We start from the raw sequence: 23,882 nt of genomic DNA on the forward strand, positions 1-23,882 counted from the left end.
TGAGGCTTAAAATTGTTGCTAGATTATACAAGAAACAGTTTAAGATAACCCATCTAAAGGCACTAGCCAGGGAAACTCTAAGAGAAATATCTCCCTTTTATCATTCTAATAGAGAAGAGATTGTCTTATGTCAGGATGGGGTTTAGTAGCTGTGAACCTCTCAAAATTTAATCAGTTTTAAGGACTGGCTATAGGGCTCTTTGAGACTCCAGAGTTGTCATAGAGTGGTATTCTTGAGAACTTAAAACTATCCATTGTGTGACTTTCTCATTACCTGTATTACTGAAAAGGGCTATTTATAACAGTTTATCCTACGTACAAATGGTTTATAATTACAGAGCTGTGACTTCTTTAACAACCGATCTCTGTAGAACAAATACATGCTTTTCTGGCACAGAGTCTTAACAGTTTATACCTCTTTATGTTGAAAATGTCTATTTTTTTTTCTTATTTTTTTTTTACATATTAACGTGAAGGATGAAAAGAACTGAATTCTAACTGTTGATTTTATTATGTTTTTTTGTTGTTACGTAACTAAAAGTTGCCCTTTCGTTTTCATGACCTTGTTCGTCAGATCTGTCACTTTTATCAGATATGAGTCACCCATATGCTATATTATTTAGCAGAATACACAGATGTATTCTTTGGCTTCATTCATTATAAAATGGTTGAACTTATATCTAGCACTTGACAATTAGTATGGAATATTTTTGGAATTGAGTTGGATGAAAATGCCTCTATAACATTTACCTTTTATTAAGGTAGTATAACTAATTTTTTAGCTAATAAATTATTCAGAGGAAGAAAAATGTAGAGCAAAGAATCAAAATAATTGTATATGTATCTTTGGATTATGATTTTTATAAGAAGCATGAATATTAGGAAGCTACTATTTTTCAAAGGTTTGGGTTTCCCTATTCATCTAGAATATTTTCTTGATTTAGCCCCACTCATTTCTTCCTCTTGGCACACTTGATTTCTCCCTGTTCTATTCGTAGAGTAGACAAAAAACCTAGATAGAGTTGTCATTCCCCTCTCCTAACACATATCTGGTACATATCTTCCCTGAGGAAATACAAGTATATTGAAGTACTTAAACAAAAAACCCTTCCATCTAGTTCCTAGTGACCTGGGAAAGAGATATGTGATAGTAATAATTTACAGAAAGCATTAAATCTAAAGCAGAGCTGGTAATAGAAGCTTGAAATTAAGACCTGCAGGGATGGAAATGTATACTCTCATAATGTGCCTGTCCTCAGTTCAGAAATGGCCACTACTAATTTTATTATAGCCTTCATCATAGTATAATTTTAGCATTGACAGGTCATCATTTTATAGATGGGAAAAATTAAAGCTCATAGAAATTGTGCTAGTCAGATGTCACATAATTAAAGAATCATAGTATATTATGCCACTTAGCAATCACAGAGTAATTTAAATACTTTTAAAATGTTAGTGGTGGTTGTTAGTTTTTCAGATAACACAATTACCTAGGGTAGTGACTTTCAGATATTTCTGAAATGTCCTTGGAGGCATCACATGTACTAAGGACATGGGGTTAGGCCAGTGTTTCCTATTTCAACTAGAATTTTGTGCATTTTAAATATAGAAAATTTTGGGAAGTACATGAAATTGCACGAAATTTTGTTTAAAAATGAAACTTGGCTCAGAAATAGAATTTAAATTTAAAGAACTGATATTGAGAAATACTTACGGACAGGGATAAAGTAAAACTTTATCTGCCTTTTTGAAGTGATTGGATGGGAGTTACTGGTTGTAAAAGTTTTGACTGAGCTGTTTTTATGGTGCCCCAATAGGTTCTGGGTTTTATCCAAAGTACAATTTTTACTAATTGAAACTCCTTTATTGCTTCTCTAACTCTTTCTTTTAAGGCCTGGTCTAAAATCAGTTACTTGGGTGCATACAAACCTGAACTTTAAAACTGCTGAAGTCTCTTTGATAGTACATATGTAAAAGAGCCCTGAAAGTATGGAGAAGCAGAATAAGTGATAAGAAGTAAACCTGCACAAAATTTTCTCAACCAGCCACTAGAATGTAAGTTTCATTATAAGGGCAGGGACATTGTTTTGTTCAGTGGTATATCCCCAGCATCTAGAACAGTGTCCCTCTATTGTGTTGAATGAATAATTGATACACCCAAAAGTAGAATGCTAAATAAATCTGTTGCAAAAACTAACTCTGAGTTTCAAAAATTGATAAATTGTTAGAGGGAAACGTGTGTTAACAGATAAGGAGCTGAAGAGTATTTCGGTGTTACTGAGTTGCTTATCAAAATAAGACAGCAGTGGGTTCACATGCATATGTGAAAAATTAGTCTATAGATGTTTTAAACTAAATCTATTCCTCACAAATGGTTTGTTTTGGGTAGCTTTGGTATTTTTTAACGAGCGTTTTTAGCATTAGTTCAGATTACTGACATGATGTATATTTTTTTGTTTTTTGTTTTGATCAGCCAATTTCTAGAGCTTCCCAATTTGCAAAATGCCAGTTAACACAAGTTTTACAAGATTTGGCTTTTGAAGTGTATTATGTTCTTATATTAAGCAGATGTGCTGGTTGTATTTTATTCTTGTCGGTTATTACAAAAATATATATCCTTTAATTATTTCTAGAGACTGCCTAAACCAAAAATATATTTGATGCCTAGGAAATTAGAGGCACATTAAAAACTTCCCAGTGAATAATTAAAACTTTACTGTAAAACTTGAAAAGTCAAGTCATGAATATAATTTGGAGCATTGTTGGCATTGTGGCACATTAATATCCTGAACTATTCAACTTGGAATACATATGTTCTTATGAAATAACCTTTCTCTGTCATTATGAATATTTTTAGTCATTCATTTTGTATACTTAAAATGACATAATATACTTCAGGCTTATAGAGGTGATTTGTTTTTGTTTTTGTTTTTTAAGGTAACCAACCTAGAGACCATGTATTCTAGAATCTTGTACTAGTTTAGTCTGTCTCTTAGTTGAGGCTGGTCAGCATATTTGTCCATTACTTGGATTAGTGGTTAAATACAAATATACATGCATGTATATGATGAATTGTAGTGCTGATGTCCATCTTTATAAATCAAATACAAATTAATTTCACTTAAAAATTTTTATTGTGTAATATAATCTATAATACATTTTATGATTCCCTCATAATCAGTCTGAGGGAAGAATCTTTTTTAACTTCTTTAATAGAAAATTTCAACTATAAATAAAAGTAGAGCGAATTGTATAATGAACTTCATGTACCCACACACCAACTCAGTAAATATTTTACGCATACCTACCTTATTTCATTTGTAATCACTTATGTCCTTTCCATCCTTTTGTAGTTTTTTGAAGTAAATCTTAAATCTTGAACCTATCAATTTTAGGATGACTCTTGAAATGATATAAAATAGCAAAGACCAGTTCTTCCAAGAAAACAGTGAGGTCTGGAAGTCATTGTCAAAGCAGATTATTTTTCATAGCCTAATACTTGCTTGACATAGTTCAGTGTCACATTTGTTTTATGTACAATGATTCTCAATAAGTGCCAGTTACCTAACAACCAGGAAATACCTTCTTAGTATTCCTAGAACTCTTCATATCTTTGTAAGAGATATGTACTGTTTTGTAAACTACTTTTTCCCTATTTATTCACTTATTTATTTATTTTATTTTTTCTCTTTTGTTTCTTTTTTTGCAAACTGCATTTTAACAAGTCTGAAGAAACTAGTGTGTTCTCTGAGGCTATTCGTTCAAAAAGGGAGGGTGGGGTTAACAAATGCATCATTTAAAGGATGTAGACAGTGAACACAGAAAAGAGCAAACACATGGTAAAAAATGAAAACCTGAAACAAATATTTTTGTTTCACAGGTGATTAACCACGAACACCAAGTTAAAGTCACAGATTCTCTAACTGGAAATATTTTTTTAAATGTGATGAGTTCTACCTTAATATGCAGGTAGCAAGACCAAATGACGTGGTAAAATCTTTTCCAGTTAGATGGTTCTTACTCATTAAGGGAACTTTTAAAAGCATTTGGTGTTTTACTGTGACTTATGTAGCATAAAACATCTTTAATATAGATCATCCCATAGACATTTTTAGGGCTGTAGGATAAAAAAATGTAGGCATATATATTGATGTACTTGGATAATGTAATTGTAAATTTTCTAAATTCAGATAGGTTTTTGTTTTTTCTCCTTTATGGTGTTTAGTATAATAGTGCTTGGAGTAATGAAATTTAAGTAACACTGGAATTAAGCACAGGAAGAAATAGAAAAGGGTGAGCAAGAGGTGTCAGTTTAATGAGGGCTGAATGGAGAAAGTAGAGAGAATTCACAGTAAAAGTTAAAAAATTGCCCTTCAAGAAGTGATTTATTTTTTCATTTTTCTGGAACTTGATGCTGATGGCTGCAATCAGTGTTCATTCATTCATTCACTTAAGTGTTTCTCAGGGACCTACTGTGTGACACGTGCTATGCTGGGGTACAGAAATGAACATGGGTTTCTGCTTTAGTGGTGGGAGCCTTCATTCTAATGTGGAAGACACACAGCCAAGTATGAAAAGAAATCATGTGATTTCGGGGAGTGATTTAAGTGCTATGACAAAAAAGCATGGCTAGATCATTTAGATTGTCTAAATTATCTGGGACAGTGGGCAAGCAGCTACTCCCGCAGGGTTAGAGAAAACTTTTTTGGTGGAATGATATTTGAAGAGATTTAAATGTTAAGAAAAGAAGCCAGTCTTTCTTGAATGGGAATAAACTTCACCATAGGTTGCTTCCACACAAAAATTTTTGGCGATTCCCTATTGTATATATGATCAAAAATCTAAAACCCTTGGCCCAGTGTACCTCTCCATGAATGATTAAACTAGTCCTCTCTTTAAACCAGACTGATTTATTCATTGTTGCCTCACTACTTGCCGTCCCCAACACGCTTCTCATTTTTGCCTGCCCCTTTTTCTCTGCCAGAAATACCCTTTCTCCTCTACAGATTTCGACTCTGCCTGGCTTACTGCACGTCAGCGCCTGAGCCTATAGCAGGTTAGCCTGTGAACCCTCATGTAGCACCTGCCCTTCATACTACTGAATAGGCCCTTGGCATTTTATCTTGTTTATGTATATGTTCTCTCTCTCTCTTGCTCTTCTCAAGTAGATAGTATAGTCTTTGTGGGGCACGGCCTTTTATTTTAGTATTATCTAGATATCTTTTCATATCTAGGGTTAGAAATGGATAACAGAGTATTTCCTGCTATGTTCTTCAAAAAATATTAATAAAGGGTAGAAGAGCTTTATTTTTCTTTATCCACTCAGGAAAAAATGCACTTGGGGTTGGAACATACGAGTGGGAACGGGCAGTGAAAAATTTGGGAAGTGTTAGAAGAGCAGGAACCACTTTCTGCTTACTGTTCAGCGCACCCCGTTCCTGTCTTGCCAACACTCATGTGTGACTTGTTCATTGTGAGCACCAGGATTGGAATTAGGAAAGAACTCCATTGTTTTAAGACCATAGTGGCATGACTGAAACTCATATCCAGTTTCATTTGAAGCCTTTCCCCATGTTATAGGCTTTCTCTTGTTCTTGAGCTAGGTCATGAAGGAAGCATTGAACCTGGATGGAAGAGAGATTTTACAAATATGAGGAAGGAAGAAAGTGAGGGTGCGAGAAGTGAGGATCAAAGTGTAGAGATGATGTGTTTTAGAAAATTTCTTTGGTATTGGCGCTCTATTGTGGAAGGGTTCAAATGCTAGGCCGGGTGTTTGTAATTTTTGTGTTCTCTGTCCTGCTGTCGTGGTTTTGTTTCACTTTCTCACCAGCTGGTATTATTCCTTTTAGTACTGCTTTACCAATCTTGCCATGTGTTTTTATATCCCTTGCTGTCTTTCTGCTGTATCTAAATTATCATTTGTCACATTTAGGTGTCTCTCACCTTTCTCTTTTGAGGCTCTTGAAACATGTAAGAAAACGTAAAAAAAACAAACAAAAACAAATGGGCAGAATTACTATTTTAAACAAATAAATGGAAGAATTAAAGCCAGGTTAGATGAAAAGAGAATATTGCTCTAATGAAGGTTTAAAAAAAAATTTTTTAAGAAAATTACCAAGGAATGGGGTTTGTTTTAAAAATCTGAAGTATGATAAGCGTTCTTATTTACATTATTAAGGCACATTTTATAGAAATTTATACTGTTATTCCCAAGTATTCTTCCTCACCTTCTCCCCCATTAAAATTTCCTGTGGTGATGTATTATGATCTTGCTGCTCGTCACCAGCAAGACGCTGGTTTTTAGAAATACTTTTCAGAAACTCCATTATTGATAACTTGACTTAGGGAGGTCAGACTCCTATATAATGTGTTAATGAAGGTCTCCTAGAAAAATACTTGTGCTTTAACTCCAAGGAGGAGTATGTTACATCAAATTCAACATGCCCAAAACAAAACACTTTTCATCACAGATCAACTCGCCCGTTTGACTTCCCTTGGTGGCATCATTTGCTCCTGCTTGAAATACTTGAAGCCTTGATATGACTCCTGATCTTTTCCTCTGCACATTTCATTTCCATTCAGTTAAAACCTGTTAAGAGTCACTGTGTTACTGAAAGAGTATTGAGCTATATTAAAGACTGGATTCAAATTTTTATTGTATTCCCACTAGCTTATGATTTTGTGACTTCTGTGAGCCTTGCTTTCCATATTTGTCAGAAGGTGGTGATGGAATTGATTTCAGAGATCCTTCCCATCTTTAAAATGCTTTTATTCTTCTTTAGCACTCTGATTTGCCTCCATCACTTCCTTTCTCTTCTAATTTGACCCTTATGGCTTTATTTCTGGTTTGTCATAATAGCCTCTCCTTCCCTTGGTCTCTTTCTTCTAGTCAGCCCATCCAGTAGTGTGTGTTAATGCTTCTAAAACATGATTCTATTGTGTCATTTTTGTCCAAGTAGGCAAGCATTCTCCTTTGCCTACAGAATAAATTCAGCACATGTTGACTCATATTCAGTCTTCCACAATCTACTTGGTCTATAATGTGATCCATGCAGTCCTGAAGTACTTCAGAAAAGAGATGTTGGGAGAGATTTAAGTGAATTTCTCAGAGTTAATTGGATAATAAGAGGCAAAGGTTTTTGTCCATTTTGCCTGACTTATTTCACTTAGCATAATACTCTCAGGATCCATCCATGTTGTTGAAAACGGCAGAATTTTATCTTTTCTTATGGCTGAGTAGTAGTTCGTTGTATCTATGTACCACATCTTTATTCAGTCATCCATTGAATGACACTTAAGTTGTTTCTGTGTCTTTGGGTATTGTTAATAATGCTACAGTGAACATAGGAGTACATATATCTTTATGAAACTGTGTTTTCAAATTTTTCAGCTAGATACCCAAAAGAGGGATTGCTGGGTGATACGGTAATTCTATTCTTAATTGTTTGCTGAACCTCCGTACTGTTTTCCATAGTGGCTGCTCTAGTTTGCATTCCCACCAGCAGTGTATCAGGGTTCCCTTTTCTCCACAGCCTCTCCAACACTTGTTATTACTTGTCTTATTGATAATAGCCATTCTAACAGGTGTGAGGTGGCATCTCCTTGTGATTTTGATTTGCATTTCCCTTAAAACTAGTTATGTTAAGCATCTTTTCATATATCTATTGGCTATCTCTATGTCCTCCATGGAAAATTGACTATTCAGGTTCTCTGCCCATTTTTTAATTGGATTATTCGTTTTATTGTTGTTGAGTTGTATGAGTTTTTATTATATGTCTTGGATATTAGTCTTCTATCAGAGGTGTCGTTTGCAAATATCTTCTCCCATTCAGTTGGTTGCCTTTTTGTTGATGTTTCTTTTGCTGTGCAGAACCTTTTTAGTTTGATGTAGTCCCTTTTATTTTATTTTATTTTTAGTGAAATGAGTCAGATGGAAAAGAAAAAGAACCATATGATTTCACTCATATGTGGGACATAAAACAAAAACCAACCGACCAACCAACAAACAAAAAAACTCACAGACACAGACAACAGAATGGTGATTAACAGAAGGGAAGGGGGGAGAGGGGAAGACAAAGGGGTCAAATACAAGGTGACAGAAGGAGACTAGACTTCAGGTTGTGAGCACACAATAGAGTATACAAATGTCATATTACAAAGTTGTACACCTGAAATTTATATGTTAATAACCAGTGTTACTCTAATTTAAAAAAATAAAGAGGTAAAGGGAGGTCTTCTGAGTTGGCTAGTGCCCAACTTGTTTATTAAGCCATATAGTCTTCAAGTATAAAAGGATAAAACATGAGTATTTCCCATTAACATCATCCCCCTTCCCAGAACTAAACCCTGTCAACAATTTAATGTACATCTTTCACTATCCTTTGTGTGCACTTAGAAGTGTGTGTGTGTGTGTGTGTGTCTGTGTGTGTGTTTTAACAAATGTTATTATATTGTTTGAATTTTTCTAACTTGGCTTAGAGAAGTTTCCATATACTTGGTCTACTTTTTTAAAAAGCCTGCATAATATTTCATAATATGGCTGTTGCCTAAATTATTTATACAGTGACTATTAATATTTCAATAGTTTTTGTTTCTGTTTTTGGTGTACAGTGTGGCAATGAAATCCTTGTGTATACATTTTTGTCTACATTTGCAACTGTTAATTTAATGTTTTTTTTTTATTGAGAATATAAATTCCTTGACAGCAGGTATTATAGTCTCATACTGTTTTATAATTCCCTTTAGGATTTAGCTTATAGAACTGAGCAAATGTCCTAGCATATAACAAAACAAGAATATTTGCAAATACTTGGAGCTTTTACTATACCCAGTTTCTATCGCTGGTATATTCATTGATGTATTACTGCCATTAGTTTACACTTGGCAGTGCACTCAGGTGTGTAATTTAACCCTTTAATTTGCTCTACTGAAATACCATTTTATTTTATTTTGATGTATAATTTCCACATGCCTCTATTCCTGTTACTTACATGTTTTTCTCCAAAATTAAAGTGGCTTTATTGATTTTTCTGATTGTAAGATATAATAATATATGCTCATTGCATTGAATTCAACCAATATCAAAAAGTTCAAACAAACCAACTAACCTCACAGCAATGTCTGAATTTATAAAAATGGCATTTTATGTCTTTCTTTGCCATCTTTTCTCCACTTAGTGGTTTCAAGAACGTAATTTCTTATGGCTATATTTTGTGTCATATGGCTATTCCATAATCCAGTTAATCAAACCCTGTTGCCAGGCTCTTAAAATGTTTCTAATTTTTTAGATAAAAAACACCATCGTTAAATTTTATCATCAATGTCCATTTATCTGTGTACTTATTTCATAGTTCCCTCAAGTTCTTAGAAGCACAATTCCTCAGTCAAATCATCAAGTTTATTTAATAGTCATGGGTTGTGCAAAACCTGGTCTTTTATGTGGGATGGAAAAATAAGAGAAATAAACCATTTTCCTCATGAAGCTTAGAGTATGTTTGGGGAGATAACATTCACTTTTGAAATTTCGTAAGAGTAATTAAAAAGCACTTAAGAGAATCAACTTTTTATGTTAAACAGTGAAACAGTAAAAAATGCTATGCGGTTATAAGAGAAGTTATCAGGATCAAGTACCATTATTTGGTCAAGACTTCATGGAGGGAATGGATTTAGGCTGGAGAAGACAAACTGCAGAACTAAATTTATCCAGTGAAAAATAAGCATTTTTATTTCATTTACCATCTAAGAATTATATTAAGTCAAATACCAAGAATAAACAAACATGGGAAGAATTTAATAACGAAGTAAATTACTTGTTAAATTAAAAAATTCAAAACTCTTCCTGTGGCTTTCATCACAAAGTCATTTTAAGTTAAAATGAATAACCAAATGTTTTGTTCAGTTTGAAACTCACTCACTTGAAAAGAGAAGCAGCAGCAGCAGCAGATATCTAGGCACCTAGTGTTAAAGTACTATTGCACCCTCAGTGACGAAGTCAGGATTGATTTGGCTTTTGAGAGCTGGTCCATAGTGGGCCATGGTGTGGTTCTGTCATGGCTCCTCTCTGGTGGCATTTTTAATTAGAGGACTAGGGTCGCGGAGAGCATTAACATAGCCATACTTTCCCTTCACTCACGTTTATGGTGGCCACTGGGATGATTGGGTTTATTTTGGCTTGCTTATTTGTTTTTTATTTCAGTCCTCCTCATGTGCATAGCTCAGTGCCAGACTGGATGCTTAGTCTAGCCTTGGTATGGACAGAGGAAAATAGATGACTAGTATCTAGAATTCCGAGAATCTGCCTGGATACACCTATTGTCCTGCCAGGTCCCTGAAGAAATAAGCACTGGGGCTATTCCAAGCCACAAAAAATAACAAAAACACTTTATTGCTAGGCCCTTCCTTCTAGGACTTTGGCCCCAAAATCTATGGTGAGCCAGATTTGACTGTAAAGCTAGCTTTAGGCATTCATGGCCCAGGATAGTGAGTGAAAAGCCCGTCTCTCTCCTGGAGGAGAGGAGCATGTAGTAAAATAAAGAGGAGTCGCTCCAAACGTTTAAGAAGGGAAGGGAAGGAGTCCAAGCAAAGGGGATAATCCAAGGAGAGGCTAGAAGACCTTCCAGAGCTCAGACCAACTTTGTCCTGGGGTGTATCTTGACCACCTTGCTTGGTAAGCCAGGGGCCCCGTGCCAGTGTTCTCTGTCCTCTTTCCAGTTCATTCAACAAGTATTTATTAAACATTTCTATACACCAGGCACAGATACATAATGGATAAAAACAAAATCCTTGTTCTTGTGGAGCTCACGTTCTAGTGAGTTGATAGATCTTTCCTCCTCCTAGAAACTCGCTCCTCTCCCAAGGCATACATGCATTCGCTTCAGCTCTCCTCTCTCCAGAACTCCACCCCTGTTACAGTGGTACCATTGTGTTCCTTTTGTTCTTGACCCACATAGTTGCTTTTATTCTCTTGGTTGGTTGTGTGATGTAAATTTAAAGATAGAGCAGAGGGAAAGCCTAGAATTCCTGCCAAAGGGTAGTGTAGGTGGGCAACAGAGACGTTTAGGTTAAACACAGTGAGGCAAGATTTGTATGGGACTTAAGTTTTTGTTGAGAACAGATTCGAAATACAGTTAGAGGATACATATAAGGGAGCAGCTAACTGGAGAAAAGGCAGTAGACAGCTGCTTTGAATGTCTGCTGCTGTGTGCAGAGCTTTTTCAGATGTTATGGAGGGTGGTTATCTAAAAATATTAAAAGATAAGTTAGTACTGAAATAATTGGGATTAGTATGATAGAATAAGGGGAAGGGATATTAGGCTAGAAATAAGTCTAAACCACATTTTCTAATAAGTACTCCAAATACTTCAGTCTTTCTGGGCTTCAGTTTTCTGTGGAATGGAAATAAAACTAGATCAGTGCATGGTTCTCAACACTGTACATTAAAAACCCCTAGGAGAGGGCCGGCTGAGTGGCTCAGTTGGTTAAGAGCTCGCTCAAGAGTTTGAGCTCTGAGCAACAGCGGTTCGAGTCAGCCCGAGCTGAGCAGCCGTGAGCTGCCAACAGGTGGCGGGATGGCTCAGCTAAAAAAAAAAAAAAAAAAAAAAAAAAAAAAAAAAAAAAAAAAAAAAAAAACCCCTAGGAGATTTTTACATAACAATCTTTGGAAGGTAGGGCTTGGGCCTCTTCAAAAACGTCCGTTAGTATTATTTAAAAACTCCCCAGGTCCAGGTTGAGAACCACTGCAGTGGATAAAAGGCATTTCCAACTGTGACATCTTAACCTTTTATGAAAGAAGTTTGGCCTCCCCTGAGCAACTGTAGCAGTGGAAATACATACAAATGCAAAGGGAGTTGTTGGAATGACTAACGTTAAGATGCTATTAATTAAGAAATCAGTTGGCTGGTGTAAAGATGGTAACAACAGTCTTTTGCCATTAACTTCTTTTATTCCTGTCTTATTTTCCTGCATTTTTTTTTCTGCAGCCTTTTCTTAATGTTGCTTAATAAGCAGCTTTCAATTTACACAGGTCTATATAAGATTTCAGTTGCTGTTCATTATCACTGGGAAAATCCTGTTGGTTAACCCGTAGGCTGATGAAGGAGAGGAAGCAGTGGAGCCCAGAAACGCTCGGCATGCTCAGCAGCACGATGCCGCGTCAAAGCCATCAGTGTGACATGAGGGCTCTCAGAGGAGAGTCTTCTTTATTATTTCCCATAGGATAACTTGGAAGACATTGTCTACTTATTTTTTCCCGTTTGCTCCTTTACGTAATTAAAAACTAAGGTAATGTAGTTTTAGAGACCTTTTTTTAGACTGTCATGAAATCTCAAGAGTTGGAAGAATAAAAGCTACCTGATGGTTGAATTCTTCCCTCAATATCCCAGAAAAATGGTTGTCTTAACTATATTTGAATCTCTCCGTTATCTGGTAATTCAGTAACTCCTGAGGAAGCTTATTCCATCTTTGGAAAGCTCTGATCATTAGAAAGTATTTTCTTACATTGAAAGAGTTAAAATATGACTCACTGGAGTCCCTCAGGAGTCCCATAATAAAATCTATTTCTATTTCATACTGGAAGTTCTTTAGTTGATAGATGACTAGGTTCACATCCTGATTCTTCTCCAGCTAATTACTTACGTTCTCTGGCTTTTTTGTATAGCTCCGTTTTGAGACCGTTTGTCTAGTTTATTTATATCCCTTTTGAAATCTGTTAGCACACAGAATGTGTCTTTTGGAGAAGGGGTTTGATTTTAAAACCAGCCTTCGGTAAGATTTCTCATTTTGCTCTACACTATATACTGTATCCTGTAAGTTACATTTATATCACATAAATTTACCTCAGTCATGCCACATTGTACCCCTTAACTCTTGACTAGTACGTTTTTCAATTTGTCTAATTTTCTACTCAGACCTAGTTACTTGTAAACTTGTCTCCTTAGATATAACTATAGGACTTTATATTTATTTTTTATATTTTACCTGGTTTATCAGTCTTTTTTAATCTTAATCCAGTGAATTCACTGTCCTTTTTAGCATGGGATATTGTACAGAGTTGGTGATCATATCCTTTGTTATACACATATCCAGGTTGTTGCTAAGAGCTTTCTTCCCAGCTTTTTTCAGATTCTGACAGGCTTTTCCTTGTCTGTTTGTTCTTAAGTACAAAAGTAATCACTGTTCCCATCTGTTGGTAGACAGAATTGATGTGGTTTTTTTCTGGCACCAAGTTTTATACTTGTCCATAAAATTTTGTAATTTGGAAGTCCATAAATAAAGAAGCATCTGTATGACTTAATATGTATTCTGAAGAGTGCTGTGGTTGCTAATGAATTTTTGAAAAATGTGGTTTCTTATTCAATAACATGTGTCTTTTTTTCTGTTTTAGAGAATGGATCTTGGAGAATGTCTGAAAGTCCATGACCTGGCTTTAAGAGCAGATTATGAAATTGCATCCAAAGAACAAGATTTTTTCTTTGAACTTGATGTATGTGATTTTGTTTTAATGGGTTTTAGGTTATCTTTTGCAATAAAACATTTTGAATATGGATTAATTTCTCTTAATAGGAAAAAGCTCTTAGCCCTTGGCTATATGAAGGGTAGTACTAAGTTAAGTAAGATCATATTGTTTCCTAACTAACAACAGTTTTTAAAAATATAAAGTGAAACTGGGTATTTTAAGAAAATATGCAAAAGTCATGCAATTCATATATTCTTTTGAAAATTGAGCATATTCTTCCCAATAAAGTAGTAATGATTAAGGTAATATCGACTTAAGTAAATATAAACAACTAATTTCTAGTGTATATAAGGCCCTTGAATAATCTGAATTTTTACATTCATATTCATTTTTATATCTGTAAATATACAGATAGAGGGAGAATGTTAAGGACAATGTTTTTTATGTAAATCTAACAGAACTATTAGAGCAAATAGAAGATACCATGTACATATCAGAAGGGCTCAAAATCTGACTGTTTTTTTTATACAAACATGAGAATTGTTTATGTAAAAATAGGGAAACTTTTTTTCATACTTAAATAAAACATACCAATCAACATTACATAAAGCTACTGATGAGCATAAATCTTACAACACTTTTTATCAGGGAGGTGTAATAGGTGTTTTATTTGGTTTGGGAGGTACAGCAGTAAGGAGACCCCCCCCCCACCTACTTTTCTGAACTTCTAAGAATTTCTGCTAATGGAAATGAAAACCATCTATGTAAACTTAATTTGATATGGGGCTGCCACAATTGGGGAAACACCTTAAAGTATTTGGGTTATGATTTAATACACACTGGGCATAAAATACAGCAGAAATTCACCGACATCTAGATGTAAGGGTATGGGTAAGATATTTAGGTTATTTTCAGTCTTTTTCTATTATAATATGATAATGTACTATTTTTACATATCAAGTGTCTATAGAATAAATTTCTAGAAATAGAATAACTGAGTCAAAGAGTAATTTTGCCAGATTGCTGTCCATCAGAATTACCAATTTGTATTCCCACCAGTAATAGATTATCTGGTTCGCATATGGCCACATATACTGTATTAAGATTGCTTGGCAACTTTGATAGATGAAATGTGGAATATAAAGTGTAGTTAATTTGCATTTCTCTTATGAGTGAGTTTGTACATATTTCATATATTTAAGATCTGTTTATAGTTCCTTTTCAGTGAACTATTGGTACAGTTGTTAGTTTTGGCTATTGGCTAACTGGGTTTTAGCATTTTTCTAGTTGATTTGTACTATTTACATATTATGAAAATTAGTCTCTTACCTCAGATAATACATTGGATTTTTTCCCCCCGTTTTTCTTTTGGTGGTTATGGGCCTTGCAGAATATTTTTATTGTTGTCTAATTTATTAACCTTTTAAAAATTTCTATCAGATTAATTTGAAAGGCCATCCCTATTTTGAGGTTATGACTTCTCTCACATGAGTTCTTCTGGTATTTTTATGCCTTCATTTTATACACTTAAACCTTTGATCCAACTTAAATTTATTCTTGTCTAAGGAACTGAGGTATAGATTCAGCTTTCTTTTTTACAGATAACTCCTTCGTTGACCCAATACTATTTATTAGTTAGTCCATCTTTTCTCTCCCAGTGCTTTGAGATGCCACTTTTATCTTCACATAAGCAAATTTTAATAGATTTTTGGTTTAATTTAAAGATGAATTTTAAATTAAAAGAGTTAATAGCTATTTGTCATTATAGATAAAAGGTTTAATGACTTTTACTGCTTTTCATTTTCAAGAAATTCTTGGGTTAACCAACCATTTTTAGAATTCTGTATGTGCTGAGTAAATTTATATTTTCAATTGAAACATTTGTGTTCCAAATTAGCTGTATATCTGTTCAGTAACATATGAAAATCCAAATTGCTTAATTTAGGAGTAAATCTTAAAAGTTTACTTTTAAGTGAACTATTATTTAATTATAGACATTAATATATGCCTGAGAAATATAAATTTTTTTTATATATAAATATTGAACTGGAATTTTGCAGTGCAGACACTGCTAAAATTCTCAATGATTTATTCTTTGAAAAAAGGTCAAGTGTTTTTGGTTGTAACACTTCATTGTGGAAAACTTGAAAAAGAAATTATTAAAAATTATCCATGTATTCCAGAATAATTATTAACATTTAATGTGTGCTCTTCCATTTTTTTTCTTCTTTATTTTACAAAACTGGAATCTTACTGCATATCAGATTGTAACTTGCTTTTAATTTATAAGTGAATCAGGAACATTTTCTTGTGTCCTAAAGTGTTCTATTAAAACCTTTTTTTAATGGCTGAAGATCAAAATTTCTACATGGTACCTGGATATGTAGGGTATTTATAACTTTTAATTCACCATTAAAAATAACTGAAGAATGTCTCTGAATATTAATATTTCCATAGATCTCTGATTACTTTCTTAGAACAAATTTCTGGCAGTAAAATTACTAAGTTGGGGGACATTTTTAAGGCATTGCCTTTTTATAAAGGCTGCCACTATTTTGGGCTTCCTTCAGCAGGTTATGAGAATGGCAGTTTCTTTACAGCCTTACCTTTCCTGGGAATTATTTATGTTTACGCTTTGCCAATTTGATAGATTAGTATTTCTGATTTCATTTTTGAGCCTGCTTTTGTTATTGTTTTACGTCCATAGTAGCATTTAAAAAAACAAAGTATAATTTTTGAGTAAAGATATTTCTGAATAAAGTTGATTTTTCTGGCAATAATTGCCTTTTAATTAAACTTTGTAGGCTATGGATCATCTGCAGTCATTCATTGCAGATTGTGATCGAAGAACAGAGGTGGCTAAGAAAAGATTAGCAGAAACTCAAGAAGAGATTAGTGCTGAAGTGGCAGCAAAGGTAAGAATTTCAGTCATTTCAATAGTACAAAATATAGTTTCAACATACTAATTTTTATTTTGAAAAATTATATTCACAGACATTGTAAAAACATATACAGGGAATTCTATGTACTCCTCTAGCCTCTCTTTATATTAACGTCTTACACAACTGTATAGGACAGTATCAAAGTAAAGAAATTAAGATTGGTGCCGTCCTTGCATTTTATTCAGATATCACCAGTTACTCAGGTGCTCATTTGTGTGTGTGCAGTGTAACACTATCACATGTGTAACTTGGGTTACTACGACCATAATTAAATTAACTGGAACCTCACCACAAGACTCCCTTATGTAACCCTTTTATGCCAGAGCCACCCACTCCCTTTTCTCTAGCCGCTGGCATCCACTAATCTATTCTTCATCTTTATCATTGTTTATTTCACTTAATATTAAATAAATGGAATCATAGAGTGTATATCCTTTTGAGATTGGGTTTTTTCACTCAGCACAACTTCCTTGAGATTCATACAAGTTGTATGTATTAGTAGTTTTTATTTCTTTTTATTTCTGAGTAGCATTCCATGGTATGGACATAACCACAGTTTAATCATTCACACAATTAAGGAGGCATTTAGGTGGTTTCCAGCTTTTTAGCTAATACCATTAAAGCTGCAATAAACGTTCGTGCACAGATTTTTGTGTGGACTTAAGTTTTCATTTCTTTAGGATAAGTGCCCAAGAGTATAATTACTGGGTCATATGATAAGGCCATTTTTAGTTTTGAAAGCAAGTGCCAAACTTTTTTCTAGAGTGGCTGTCCCATTTTACATTCCTACCAGCAGTTTATTAGTAACCCACTTTCTCTATATCCATGCCAGCATTCGATGGTGTCACTGTCTCATTTCCTCCATTCTGAAAGGTGTTTGGTGATATTTCATTGTGGATTTAATTTGCATTTCCCTAATAACTAATGACTTTGAACATTTTTTCACATGCTTATTTGCCATCTGTATATCCTCTTCAGGGAAATGTCTGTGTATGTCTTATGCCCATTTTCTAAATGGATTGCTCAGTTTTTTAAATACTCAGTTTTGAATGTTTTTCAGATATTCTACTTTACTACTTTTTAAAAATGTTTTATTCTGAACTTGTATGCAAAAAGTAGAGGGAAAAGTATAGTGAATCCCAGTGGATTCAAAGCTGTTGGCTTTCTGCTATTGTTTCTTTCTTTTAAAAGCAAATTCATTTCACCTCTAAAACATAACCACAAAAATGTATCCATAAACTTAGTAATTTTTAAAATGTTATCTAATATCCACAGTGTGTTTATTTTTCCTATGTAGAGTTGGTTGGTTATAATAAAAATCCAGGAAGTGTCTATATATTGCATTTTGTTGATTGATGATTTGCTACTTTATAATATTCTGTACCATTCAGTTGTGGTCTGGTACTTTTTTTTTGTTTGTTTGTTTTGTTAGCTGAGCCATCCTGCTACCTGTTGGCAGCTCAGTGGCTGCTCAGCTTGGGCTGAACTCGAACCGCTGTTGCTCAGAGCTCAAACTCTCGAGCGAGCTCTTAACCAACTGAGCCACTCGGCCGGCCCTTGGTACATTTTTTGAAAATGTAGAATGGAGACAGAATTACCCAGAGAGATTTCAGATGACATTAAGTATAGTGCTTAGATATGCATGTACAAAGGGAAATGGATTCCCTTATTTGAGGAAAGGGTTAATTTGAGCCAACTGTTTCTAAAATGTTCTCTGAAGATGGGTACTATAAAGGTGGGCATCCGAAAGTACAAGCCATCTAACATCTCATGATGGAAACAAATGCACAAATACTGGCTAGACCCCACGCTGTTTTGGTTAGCCATCACTACAAAAATGCTGCTTTAAAAAGTACCTCAAAACTCAGTGACTTACAAAACAGTATTTATTTAGCCCATGAGTCTACAGTCAATGATTTAGGCTGAACTTGACTGGACAGTTATTCTTGTCTTAGCTGGACTCACTCCTATGTCTTCCAGTTAGCTGGAGTCTACTGAACTGGGTTCTCATGATGAGAGTAGAGGTGCAAAAGCATCAAGCCTAGTGATATAAGCGCTTTGCAAGCCTTGTGTCTTGTTTGCTACTGTCCTGTTAAGCCAGTTGTATGTGCAGGTTGCGATTCAGAGCATATGATACTTGGTTACACAGCAAAGGGCACGAGTACAGGGAAGAATGAAGAGTTGGGGGATTAATGCAGTCATTCCATGACGTGTTTTAAAAAAAAACCCACTTTGTTAAAGAGGTAGGTAATGATAATAGAGTTGAGAATTTCTTTGAAGGGCGATACCTTGAATTGAAGGAAATTTGAGAAGTAAAAATTATTGACACACTGGTTTGTTGGCACTGGATGTCCATATCAAATTAGAAAGTTCTTTCTGATATAATTGGCCACACAGGATGAATACTTTGTGGCCAAAATAAAAACTATATATATGTATCATGTGCCATTAAAAGAATAGGAATGAAGTAGGTTCCCAGGATGATGGTGATGCTGCTTCTGAGGAGGAGGAGGAGGCACATCAAATCCCAGAGCAAGAATTAATCCCAGTGGAAAGACATGAACTAAGGGAGAAGGGGTGCCATGCTTATATGCGGAAAATCCATAATGTGCTGCCCGATACATGTACAAGGCACATTTTCTCAGCTCTCACAGCTTTGTGAGATAGGTACTAATCCCTGCTGCTCAGACGAGAAAGCAGAGTCAAGTTAGGTAATACAGCCAAAGTTTCCCACCTGGCAGCAGGTTTGGCCGTACGCCGGATCTGTGGGTCTCTAAAGCCATGTCTTTACTTGAAAGAGTATTCACCAGTTCATTTTTTAAACTCATATTTTATTTTATACTATTTGTTGGGCATTGGAAATGCAAAGATCACTATCTTTAAAGCGATATATATGTAGGTAGGTAGGTAGGTAGGTAGGTAAAATACATACATACAAAGGTGGCACAAAAGAGGGATGGCTCGCTGCTTATGTTTTTAAGTGGGGGTGAGATATGGTGATTGTTCAAGAACATGTCACAGAATAGACTCTTGAATTGGATCTTTTTGAGTGAATAGACATTCTAGACAGGCAAGGGAGCTAAGAGATAACATCCCAGGAAGAGGGAGCAGTATGTGCAAAGTCAGAAGCAGAGAACAAGATAAATTTGGGAAACAAAAAAGAACTATACGGTTCAATGCCCGCCCCGAGCTGAGCTGCTGCTGAGCTGCCAACAGGTGGCAGAATGGCTCAGCTAAAAAAAAAAAAAAAGAACTATAGATTTTGTTATGAACTAGGGCAACAGCAAGAGATGGTTTGAAAAGGTACAGAGGGCTAGATTGTGGAAGAAAAGGTACTTTCTACTTGGAATACACTGCCAAAGCGAGGTTGGAAAGTAATAGTTATATTGAAATCGGTGATATCCCTGACCTTACTGAAGTGGAGGCAGGCAGGCTCAAGACATCCTGATGTCCCACGAATTCATTTATGATATACTTAGAAAGCATTATTTATTCTAATAATTGCCTTAGTTCACTGAATCTTTTCTGAAGTACTGTGAACTTCGATACTTGCTCTGCTTTTTATTCATGGTCTTTTCTGTTTGTTTCTAGGCAGAACGTGTTCATGAGTTAAATGAAGAAATTGGTAAATTGTTGGCCAAGGTGGAACAACTAGGGGCTGAAGGGAATGTGGAAGAATCCCAGAAAGTAATGGATGAAGTAGAGAAAGCACGGGCAAAGAAAAGAGAAGCAGAGGTAACTAAATTCTTACTGGTGGTATATAGAGCCCTAGTATCTGTACTTCTTAAAGAGCATATATTTCACTGGAAATTATTGAAAATCTATTACTATTAAAGAGAATTCAAACCAACTGAAAAATATTTAATTAGTCCATATCATACTAATGGATTTTGTATCAACATTAGTAGTTTTTAGAATTTAGAGCCATTGGTAATGTTGCAGTTTATAACTGGTAAATAAAATGAACTAGACTAGCTAGTCATATATAACAGTCTCACACAACACAACAGGCGAACACATAGACTCTGCATATACCTGGTGGTTACAGTGATACCATGTCCCCCAGCCTACTTCAGGCAGCTTCAGCATTCTTCCTTCTCTTGCCCCCTCAGCACAATCTGCTGGTACCTTGGGAGCCTCCTGTCATCCTTCTACAGCCCAGCTCACAATCTGATATCCAGCAAACAAAGTTCTGTTTTGTTTAGCCCATCTGATGTTTTTCTTTTAGAAAATTGAATGCCTTCAGACGGGATTGTACTCTCTGTCTTTGCAGTAGTCTTCATTGCTTCTAACTGTGTCACATACCTGGGTTTAATTGTCATTATAGCATCTTATGGCAGGAGCTTAGATCATTGATTTTAGACCATTTAGTGCTATAACTTTTCTTCTAAGCACTATTATAGCTTATCTCACAGATTTTCATTTTCATTCAGGTCAAAATATTTGCTAATACTATTCGTGATTTCTTCTTTGGCTTATGGGTTATTTAGGAACATGTTTAGTTTTATATTTGGTGTTTTCTTCCCATTAATATAATTTTGTTGTGACCAGAGAACATTTGTGTGATTTTAGTTCTCTTAAATATGTCAATACTTGTTCTGTGGTCCTGCATAGTGTCTGTCTTGGTGAATGTTCCATCTGCACTTGAAAAGAGTGATACTCTGCCGTATTAAATGGAGTATTGTATAAGTGTAAGTTGAGTCAAGATAGCTGATTGATTTGTTCAAGTTTTCTATATCCTATTGATTTTCTGTCTGCTTGTTCTGCTGCTATTTACTGAGAGGAATGTTGAAGTCTACAAACTATAATTGTGGATTTGTCTATTTATACTTTGCATTTTGTCAGTTTTTGTTTCATTTATTTTGAAGCTCTGTTATTGGGTTAATATACATTTAGGATTGTTATGTCTTCTTGATTAATTGAACCCTTTATTATTGTTGAAATGTCCTTCCTTATCCCTAGTAATTTCCTTTGTTCTGAAATCTCCTTTGTCTTATATTAATAAAGCCTCTCTAGCTTTCTAAGTTAAAGTTGTATACTATAACACTAGAGAAACCACTAGAGGAAAAAAAGAGGTATAACTAATAGTAGAAATAAAATAGAATCCTTAAAAATAGTTAACCTAAAAGAAAGCAGGAGTAAAGGAACAAACTACAAATTAGATATACAGAAAATAAATAGCAGGATGGGAGGTTTAACCCCAGTATACCAGTAATTACATTGAATGTTTTTAAAAAGCAAGACTTAGTTGTAAGAAACCTACTTTAAATATAAAGACACAGATTAATGGTAATAGGATGGGAAAAAATATACCATGTAGCCATTCTTAATAATTATAATGTCTTAATAATAAGGATTTCTTTAAATGTAATATCCAGAAATTGAACACTATGAATTTTAAAATACATAGTGTGTTTATAGCTGGTTTATTTCCCCAAAAGCCAGTGAACATTATTACTTTACTTCCATATACAGTCATGTATCACCTAACCAACAGGGTTATGTTCTGAGAAATTGTTACACGATTTCATTGTTGTGCCAACATCATAGAGTGCACTTAAACCTAGATGGTGTTGCCTTCTATACACCTAGGCTATATGGTATAGCCTATTGCTCTGTAAGGGAGGAAAAATGATTTTCTTTCTACCCTACTGGGTTCTTGGCTGAGTCATCACTATAATAAAAGATTAACAGGAGAAAAACAAAAGTTTAGTAACATGTGTATCTCCTATATACATGGGAAAAACCCAGAAAAACTGAGTAACTCACCAAAATGGCTGAAGCTACCACCTTAAATTCCGTCTTCAGTTGAAGACAAAAGAAGATGTTGGGGTTGGGGCCGTCAGTTATGAGAGGCTACCAGGAGGAGCACGGTAAGTGAGGGTAAGGTTGTTATGCAGATTTAAGTTGTCTTCTGCATTAATAAGAGTTTCTAACTATTAGGTCATCCGCCTCTTCCTGATACACCCTTACAAATGTTAATGCCTTTTACAAAGGGTAACTTCTACTTGGTTTTCAGGGCTTCTCCCATATCTGCTGTTTCTTAAAATTAACCAACCTAAAACAATACTTACGCCATATAGACATATTTTGGGTGACAAATTCTGTTCCCCTCTAGCTCCTAGGCCACAAACCTGTATGAATACTGTAGGAAATTGAAAAAGTGGTAAGTATTGCTTTAGCATGACTATAACATCACTGGGCAGAAGGAATTTTTCAGTCCATTATAAGCTTATGGGACCACCATTGTATGTGCAGTTCATTGCTGACCGAAACGTCGTGCAGCGCATGACTATATTGCGGTTTTCGTGAAACCTCATATACATGTACTTGAAAATTTACCCCTTGAACAATGCAGGGGTTAGGGGTGCAGTCAGAAATTCGCAGATAACTTTTTACTTCCTCAAAACTTAACTACTAATAGCTTACTACTGTTGACTGGAAGTCTTACCGATAACATAAACAGTCTATTAACACATATTTTATATGTTATGTATGTTATGTACTGTATTCTTACAATAAAGTTAGAGAAATGAAAATACATTAGAGTATTGTACTGCATTTATCTATACTGTAAGTTTACATTATATGTTGACAAGATGAATAATCAGTGCCTACATCAATATTGTCTTATGTGATGCAAAACACTGTAGATAATTATATGTATCACTAACACTGACAATCAAAAATGAAAAGATAGTGTGAAAAAATAATTTATGTGCAGGTATAACGATTCATGCATTGACAGCGAAGCAGCAGCAGTGTAACTGCTTCATAGTAGCCTAGTGTGATGAATACAGTTGTTTCATGGTAATAGCCTATACACTAATGAAGCATTATAAAATTTTTTATGATATACAGTATTCCAGTCATGTTCATAATGCAGTATTGAAAATATTGTTAACTTTTTTTTTTTAAACAACTGCTTACCTGTGATGGTAGGCTGATAGGCAGTTTCTCCAATTGGGGGGCATGCTATACAGTAATGTATTTCCTTGAAAGCAAAGTTATAAAACAGTAAGAAAAGTAACATGTTATTAATTTTATATTAAATACCACCTTACGCCTATGTAAGGATAGGCTAGCCACTCAGTACAAGCTTGTACATGACATTCTACACGATGAATACTTAGGTGATAATGACCATGACACGTCTCATACAGCTCTTGCTGTACGTTGTTATTTTCACATGAAGACACACAGACAGCAGGTAAGTTTAACTGTACGGCATGAAGAGTATTTGCTGTTCACTAAGTGGAAGTGGGTCCTCATAAAGGCCTTCATCGTTGTCATCTTCACACTGAGTAGGCTGAGGAGGAAGAGGAGGGGCTGGTCTTGCTGACTCGGGGGGAAGTGGAAGGGGAGGCAGAATAGGCAGGCAAACGGGGTGTAACTATGGAAATACATCGTAATTTCTGTCTGACTGTTTTGCTTTTTTCATTTCTCTAAAAATGTTCCTGTAAGGCACCAATCCTTCTTCCACTGTT

At 35.0% G+C, this 23,882-nt stretch overlaps 1 protein-coding gene across 11 annotated transcripts in view; it reads left to right on the forward strand.

Moving 5' to 3' along the window:
- Positions 1–23,882, forward strand: part of LUC7L2 (LUC7 like 2, pre-mRNA splicing factor) — a 60,196-nt gene that overhangs the window by 17,007 nt on the left and 19,307 nt on the right. For 10 of the 11 annotated variants that reach the window (XM_019653256.1, XM_019653254.1, XM_019653255.1 and 7 more), the window contains 3 exons: positions 13,382–13,480; positions 16,258–16,368; positions 19,987–20,130. In XM_019653256.1, coding sequence (XP_019508801.1) covers positions 13,382–13,480; positions 16,258–16,368; positions 19,987–20,130 — 354 coding nt within the window. Of the gene's footprint in view, positions 1–1,968; positions 2,056–13,381; positions 13,481–16,257; positions 16,369–19,986; positions 20,131–23,882 lie in introns of those variants that run through there. The other variant, XM_019653263.1, reaches the window with a different exon arrangement.

Source organism: Hipposideros armiger, unplaced genomic scaffold, assembly GCF_001890085.2.
Source record: "Hipposideros armiger isolate ML-2016 unplaced genomic scaffold, ASM189008v1 scaffold_201, whole genome shotgun sequence".
Lineage (NCBI taxonomy): Eukaryota > Metazoa > Chordata > Mammalia > Chiroptera > Hipposideridae > Hipposideros > Hipposideros armiger.